Source organism: Ornithodoros turicata, chromosome 1 (genome assembly GCF_037126465.1).
Source record: "Ornithodoros turicata isolate Travis chromosome 1, ASM3712646v1, whole genome shotgun sequence".
In the NCBI taxonomy this organism is placed as follows: Eukaryota; Metazoa; Arthropoda; class Arachnida; order Ixodida; family Argasidae; genus Ornithodoros; species Ornithodoros turicata.
The window spans coordinates 105,457,280-105,465,375 of NC_088201.1; the positions used below are offsets into that span (position 1 = coordinate 105,457,280).

An 8,096-nucleotide genomic window follows, 5' to 3' on the forward strand; every position below is an offset into this window, starting at 1 on the left:
ATGTAGTTCGGACGAATACTCTGTAATTACGGAGGAAACGATATGTTCCTTTGCCGATTTCAACAGGATTCAAGCCGGGTTATTAAACTAACACGATAGACTTTCCTGTTGCTGAAGTGTGGCCTGATAGCGCTTTCGAACTGTAGAATTTGGCTGACAAGATTCAGATATCAAGCTCAACGGCTACACTATCATCGCGTTGTTGATAGCCTCGGCATATGAGACGGATCAGCTCCAGGACATCTTACTGAACAAACTATTTAAAATGGTGGAATGGAGTTTTATTTGGGTGGCTTCCCACAACCCTACCACCGTTCTTATTTTTCGCGTTCAATAGCACCTTTATTCTTTCTATTTACATTGCAAATTTCACATGCATAGCTGTACATCTGATACTAATTTTCATCTTGCAGCCACTGAGCTCCAGTCCCCAGTAGCAGTCCTTGCCAGAGGCAGTCCGACATTATCAGGCTTCTTCAAGTAAATTCCGGAGCAATATTTATGTCATGTTGTTTTCGTTACCGCAGTCATGCTGTGTACGTCTTGCTTGCATAACCGTATGTCGCACAATAAAATATTTCATGTGACAAAAACAATCAAAGCTCCGTCGTATTCCTGTAACTCTCACTGCATTCCGACAAACGCGAACAAAAAAAAAAAAAAAACAACGAAAAAAACAACAACAGTGAATGGAAGAAAAAAAGGGACAATAAAAGGGGGGGGGGGGAGACTGGAAGCAGAGCAGGAAGGAGGAAAGTAGTGAGAGAGAAACGGATGACACGTCATTTACGTAATTCGCGACATAATAATAATAATAATAAAAAAAAGGGTGGCTAGTCCTCAGTCCTTGGTCCAGCTCCGGAGGTCACGTGAGTTTTCAGGTACAATAGATTTCTACTACAGCTTCGCGCCCCTGGTACGGACTCGCTGAAAAAAGCGTGACCATACGGGAGGTGCCATCCACTGATCTCTATGTATAAAGGCTGGATCGCGCACAGGAGATGGGCGCGTGGGAGAGAGGTACGGCAACCGGCCGCCATGTTGGAGGGCCCACTGGCGCCGGCTGCTCCTATAGGAAACAATGGGAAGCGATTTGATTTGGAGTATTTATTGCGATTTAAACGCTCCTCATTGCTGATTAGCACGCATCTTTCTTAGGAATCAGTGTGCTGATGTATTCCAAACGTGCTTCAGCCGTGTTCCTGTAGTTTTTAATGGTAATTGCCTTCTTTTTCTTCTCCGCTGCCTATATTCCGAATAGGGGGTCGTAACTGTCGTGCACAGGGCGCATACGCATGAAGGTGAATTTGGTGAATGTCAACCTATAAAATCAATTATTTTTGCTCAGGAAGGTTTCACACTGTTTGTTATTGTAAGGTACTTCCGTTTTTATATTTTTTGTTTGTTTTCGTTTGTTGTTCGGTTTTCGTGTGGTGTTCCGCGGTTCTCGTTCATTATTATGTGGTTTGGTATTGTACGGTTCTCGTTTGACTTTTTCCTTTATCGTATTATGTTCTACGAGTGTCTCTGTGTGTGTTCTGCAATAAGACCTCGATCCTTATTCTGAAGGGGCTCATTATTTTATTCATCACATCACCACCAGCAATGGGGTGGAGTATAGACCCTGGCGATGAAACTCCCTATTCCTCATCTTAAAATAACGTTATTGTCACGAGTGCTTTGCAGTTGTTCAGCTGTCAGCGTATTTCATTACAGAAATTCGAAGCGCTGTGCACGAAGAGCATGCACGTGCATGACTTATCACATACGCTGTAGGAGCGACTGCACATACGAGGTTAACACAGCAGTTTATTTACTTCCGCCGTACTTCACAAATTAAAAGAACAGTGGAACAAATTGGCATATTGGCGCAGGTTCCTCATCCGCTTCCTCGGCACAGCTGAGCGACTGTGAGGGGAATCTGCAAGCACAAGCGCATTGTTTATAGAAAATACATGGTCTTGAGATTTGTAGGAGCAGCCACAAATACTTTCTTAGTATGTAATGGCACCAGCGAAGTAGCAATGCAGACAAGTCCGAGTTCAGATGCATGCGATACAAATAAACAGATTTTTCCTCAAAATGAAGAGCTTACCTGCGAAAAATTATCCCTCTTTCTGTGTCCGTGTGAAGTGTACTCAAAGCTGCAACAAACTGGCATGACATGCCCTTCAGTTTAAAGTAAATTTTAAAAAATACGGGCAGCCCCGCTTGAACTATATACAGACGACAGGATGCGTTGGGCCCACCAATATGGCGGCCGGTGACCACGCAGCACGGAACACCCTATGCGCGATCCAGTCTATACTATAGAGATCAGTGGTGCCATCCGTTGGTCATGGGAGGTGTTGCCTTCCGTTGGCTGCTTCATTCCGCTAAACTTGACGTGCTCGTTCTCCTAAATTCATCACTTGCTATCTAAATTCGGCGTACTATGTGCGTATCTCATATGTATTCGTTAAACAAATAAGCAGTGAATTTTCCCCACTACACCACTTGCTTGTGTGCTGCCGTTCGTCCGTCACTTTATTATCACGAAACTCGACAGACCAGAGCATGGAATGGCGGGTGGCTTCGTTTTTGCCATATCCGGTTCACGTTGGTTCGCAGATGGCGGTTTACTGTGTGTATTCATCTTTGGAATTATGTTACAGTCGGAAATACATGCCTACATTTGTTACGATGGGTAACGATTTATTGATTTCGCTCGCAAAGCATACGCCACTTCAACACGTCATAGGCAGTAAACATCCTCATCCGTGTCGGTGGAAAGCAAAGGGTTGGCGGTGTCGCAGGTAATCTCATAGATATGATTCACGTTTGATATGGCAACGTTTACCTTGTGATTCCGATAGCACTACTCAATTCTGCACGTATCCCGAAGATTCGTGCGTACTCAACGCAATTATACGGCTTGCCTCGCTTCCTACGGTGGACGCTGTTGCCTCCATAGGCTCCTTCCCCCGTTTTTTCATCCCACGTGACTGCACAGCGTTGGCAACCAACGGAGCAGCTCCGCAGTAGTTAGGGGGCTGAAATTCGTCCACTAACACTGTCCATGACCAACGGATGGCTGCGCCCTTGCGGTCACGCTCGGGGATAGGAGAATCCCATTGACGGCGCACGAAGTACGTTCTCCTGAGTCTTCCTATATTAACTCTATGGGGCAGACGACAAGGCGGCGGCAGCAGCGGCAAGGAACGACACGTGATGTCACTGCAGGTGCATGCGCAGCGAAACTGATTTTCCTCTCCCGAAGGCCGAGTCTACAGAGGGCCAGGCGCCTTGTGAGGGATTTCCCCTTTCGCCCCCGACAAAGAAACATAGGTGGGGAAGTTACTTTTATTTTGTAGTGCACTACCGTTACTCACTACTTTTTCAAGAAATAACGCGTTACTAACGCCGTTACTTCTGATAAGTAATGCCGTTACTTTTGCATTACTTCACCAGTTGTCCTCATAATATGTACCATTTGTTGTTGAGTCACATAAGTGCATTCCGCAAATCAATACAAGCAATGTTGAGCACAAACAAGGGTCACGCATGACCACAACTTACATGTACGATTTATTGCAACGCAGAAGTAGTTGATGTTAAAAATTTTCATCTTCGCCCGTTTGGCTGAGAGGACGCCTAATGACCAGTGAGTGCTCACACAGTACACAGTGCACACAGTACAAATCCTAACAGCCAATCCCTTGGTACTTTGTTACTTGTTCAGAGGGTAGAGGATATTTTTCTGTCGCTTTTGCCCCATTCGTCCGAAAAATACCAGAGGGAGTGAAACATAGAGGTGGTAAACAAAGGTGACATCTCAACCACGGTGGGTCAATGATCATTCTTTTGCGTTCTTCGAGGGTGCCGACGTGACACTCTTGTCATTGTTGAAGATGAATAGAAAAAATCGGGGATTTTCCCGGATTCTGCAGGGACGGTCCTCGCTCATGCTTTCAAGTTTAGACGATGAAGCAATGTTCCGGACACGCAGTAACGCATAACGCCGTTACGCGTTAGTTAGTAAAAATGTAATGACGTTACGTTACTCATTACTTCTCTCCCAAATGTAATGCATTACCATATTTCGCTACTCGAATGTAACGCGTTACCTGTAACGCACTACTTTGTAACGCGTTACTCCCCACCTATGCAAAGAAAAGCGTACGAAAGAAGTAATAATAATAATAACAATAATAATAATGAGATAACAGAAAAACAGACAATCATCTAGAAGTCTGGGGCCTATTCATAAGCGAAAAGAAATGCTCACGTACGCGCGTGTGCGCATGTGTTTGGGTATGTGTTTGTGTGTTAGAAATTTGGGCAGGATTAGCACTAAGCGGTGCAGGCATAAGAAAATTGCTTGAGAGTCTCGTACCGTTGCCAAGCCACCTTTCAAAAGTTTACAAAAGGCACCCTTCGTGTTTTCGGTGGTCATATATCTTGGAGTGCGAAAGAGCTGATAGCGCGGGCCACAAGCGGGCCACAAGCGGGCCGTAGACATCCATTAGAAGAAATAATGAATTATTGTCTGTCACACGTAGCAATGAAATGTCGATCTTTTAACTAGTTCACTGAACGCTGCACCCGTGAGCAGGGATTGCACGCCACTTCGGGATATTTCTAGGAGAACGTATTTTAAATTTTCGAATACCATTGTTTCTCTCGATTGCAATGTCTAGAGAAGCGTATTTCTTCTGATGCAGGAGCTGGTGAAGAAGGATGCAGATGTCCCACCGGAACGCATAAGAGAAGAAGTGGACAAACTCAACATGGGCAGTTCCCGTTACCATTTCGTCACAAACAACTGCCAGATGTGGGTTAAAGCAGTCCTTAAAATCGCAGATGTTAAACTTAATGACATGGACCTGAACCAGATCCCGAAAGTAATTGGATCGGCGACCGAATTTGTGTTCAAGTCGTCGAGAAAGTGCTGCTCCAAGTAAGAAACAACGCTCAGCTCTTCGAAGCTAAAATGTCCCATTCCTTGGTGTTAACGGGCTGGTTCATTAAAAGACAATTAAATGACAACGTGATGCTGGTCAGTTTAATACATGTTATCAGTTTTATGGTGCTTGTTTACAGTTTGGGCATTCCCGTTGTTGTTTTGAAATCACGATGCCTCAAAAATGAAGTCATGCAGGTGCTCTGAAACTTGTAATGGAAATACTCCTCAAAGAACTGACAAAAGCACTGGAAATGAAGAAAACACACGAATAATGGTAATTCCAGGAAAACAGCAACAACAACAACAACAAATAAATCATGACTATGGCCGTGGGTGATTCATCGCTTGGGAGCAGTACACTACCCCATTACACGAAAAACATGAGATGTGAAATATGAAAATGAAGTTATGTGCAAGTACAACTCTTGAACTCCCCTCCACTATTTGCGCCACGCTACACCACACAAAAGGAAGAAAGAAACACATGAAAGAAGCGCCAATGGTCCTTGAAATGCAGGGGATGACCCTTCAGCGTCTGGAGCAAGCCGGTAGCCAAGAGGAACTCCAAGAACATCAGAAGACCTCGACGGTGTTGCACATGGCTCTGACATGGGCCAAGAATTGCAGCCAGGTTGAACGTCTGTCGGCTAGTTCCACTCAGCTGAGCACAGAGTTGCCGCCTCTCCGTTTCGTAGAGCTTAAGTCTATTAGGACGTGCTCAATGTTCGCTACGACGCCACATTTGGAGCATAGGCTGCTGTCACAGTATCCGATTCGGCACTTGAATTGGGGAGTGAAGGCTACATTGAGACGAAGCCTGTGCAGGAGGGACGTAAAATAGCGTGGTAAACGGCCAGGAACTTAGAAGGACATAGTTGGATTCACCAGGAAAACAAACGAAAGACGCAACCAAGGTAAACTCGGCGATTCCTTTATGTCATGGTTCCCTCCTCCCCCGAATAAAAGTAAACTAAGTCCACAACAAGGTGTTACCCTGAATTAGCAAACACACAAAGCAACCCCAATGTATTACTACCTTAGGCAATCATTATTCAAGCGGCCACCTCATTTCTCGCCTCGTACTGACCGTCAACATAACATAGATGTACTGCTATGTAGATGCATAGATGTATACATAGGAGTCTGCTAATGCGATCCTAGGGAGTGCGCTTCAGCATATGCTATATTGCAGTTGATTTCATCTCGGAAAAAGTGATAGATCTATTTTTAAAGAATATGTTCACATTTAGTTGGGACACCCTGTATAGCTAACGTAGAGTAAATGTTACACAGGACAGGGATAGGCAGTAATACTCATATTTTGTAGTATCATACAACGACAACAACAATAAATGATGACGATGAGATGGGGTGTTTCACCGCGGTGGTGCAGTACCCTACCCCGTTGCACGTGGAACATTCTGTGAAGATGATGAAAAAAGGATGGAAATACAAGAAGTAACTAAAGCGCCTGGAGCAATCCAATGGACAACAGGAAGTCCGTGAACAGGTGACGAACCGACAAGGTGAGGTGATGGATCACTGGATCTTCATTGGGCGAATGAGTGTAGCTGAATTGAGCGTCCTCTTGCTGATACGGACAAGCTCATTACACAGTATCCGCCTTTGCGGGCAGTAGAGAGCACATTCCATAAGAATGTGCTGGGTGGTCGCTACGATACCGCAGGGGGAACAGAGGTTTGTGTCACAGCATCTGATCATGCACTTGAATTGCTGGGTGAAAGTCACATTGAGACGGAGTCTACGCAGGAGGGAGGTAAAATAGCGTAATGTTAGAAATGTAATGTGTACGCAGTGCGACCACGTCCTAGTATGGAATGGCGTAACCTGCATTCGACAGCTTCCTGTGCAGCTCCATTAGTCTTGCTAGACAGTCCTTCATGAGGTCGCTCCTCTTCATTTCAACGTTGAGGAAATCTCTCATCAGCTGTGTTGCTTCGTCAACGCTGTCGCAGCTCCTCCAGATATCGCAAGCCATTCCATTCGCTACTAAAAAAAAAAAAAAAAAAAAAAAACCTTGGCTTATGCGTCGACCTGAGCCTCGTTCGTCCCGTTGTTCCAGCGCCATTCCATACTAGGGCCGGGTCACACTGCGTACACATTTCTAACACGTAATAGACGGGCAGGGAAAGAAAACGTCAAATTTGGGTCTACCGAATACATGAGAGATTGAGCCGTGATGTCCCGGCACGACTGCTGCAGAGCAATGGGTTGAAACCACGCAGTTAGTAGGGTCCCTCTGTCACCTCGCGACAGCAGGCTGTCGGGGACTCATGGACAGCCGTTGCTACTCTGTCAGCCTCCTCATTGCCTCTTAGATCACAGTGGCCAGGAATTCACTGCAGGGATATATAATGACCATCATGCAGACGATGATCTTGGTGGAGGATGTCTACTCCCATGTAGCACATGGTGGGATAATAGACGTGTAAACCAGGGATAGGTTGAGACTTTAGGGCTAGGTCTAAAAGTAGACATATACTAGACCTCTACGGGGTTAGATGTTTAGTGAATGTCTGCATTACGACATCTGCTAGACCTCTACGGGGTTAGATATCACATAGACATCTCAATTTAGAAATGTACTAGACCTCTAGTGTTATATGTTATTTAGATGTGTACAAAAAAATTGCCCACGACACCTCCCAGCCCAAGACATCCATGGTACAAGTGTACAGCTTGGGACAAAAGTTTACGGAACACCGGGGTGTCGCTTTCTCCACTAGAGAGACACCCTAGCAGCGTGCAGGAGCGGACACACATACTGAAGGATTGATACTGTGGCTGGTCACCCGTTTCTTATTCTGTCTCTCCCTGATAAGCAGCGGCGGGCCGCTCCGATGCAGAAATACGCTAGTGTCGTGTTCCGTAAACTTTGTCCCAAGCTGTACCTTTTTACCAGCATATATAAATTTCAATTTTTTTCATGTAAGAGGTGCTCTATTTGAAATTTAGCCTGAAACTACCACACTCCCATGGAAGAGGGACTCAGCAGGGTACTTTTGTGTTATGAGTACACTCTAAATCGTTTCACACCTTTAAAGGTGTAAAATAGGTGTATTAACAAAGATCACACCCCTTTCACACCCTACAACTTTATTTTGGAAGTTCCTGAGGATGTAACAATGGT

General features: G+C 45.1%; 1 protein-coding gene across 2 annotated transcripts in view; it reads left to right on the forward strand.

Annotated features, from left to right (window-relative positions):
• The window catches only part of LOC135367369 (uncharacterized), a 136,612-nt gene extending 131,584 nt beyond the window's left edge, over window positions 1-5,028 (forward strand). For both annotated transcript variants that reach the window (XM_064600613.1, XM_064600603.1), the window contains exon 3: window positions 4,704-5,028. In XM_064600613.1, coding sequence (XP_064456683.1) covers window positions 4,704-4,943 — 240 coding nt within the window. In that variant the 3' untranslated portion in view covers window positions 4,944-5,028. The remainder of the gene's footprint in view (window positions 1-4,703) is intronic.
• The last annotated feature ends 3,068 nt before the right edge of the window (window positions 5,029-8,096 follow it).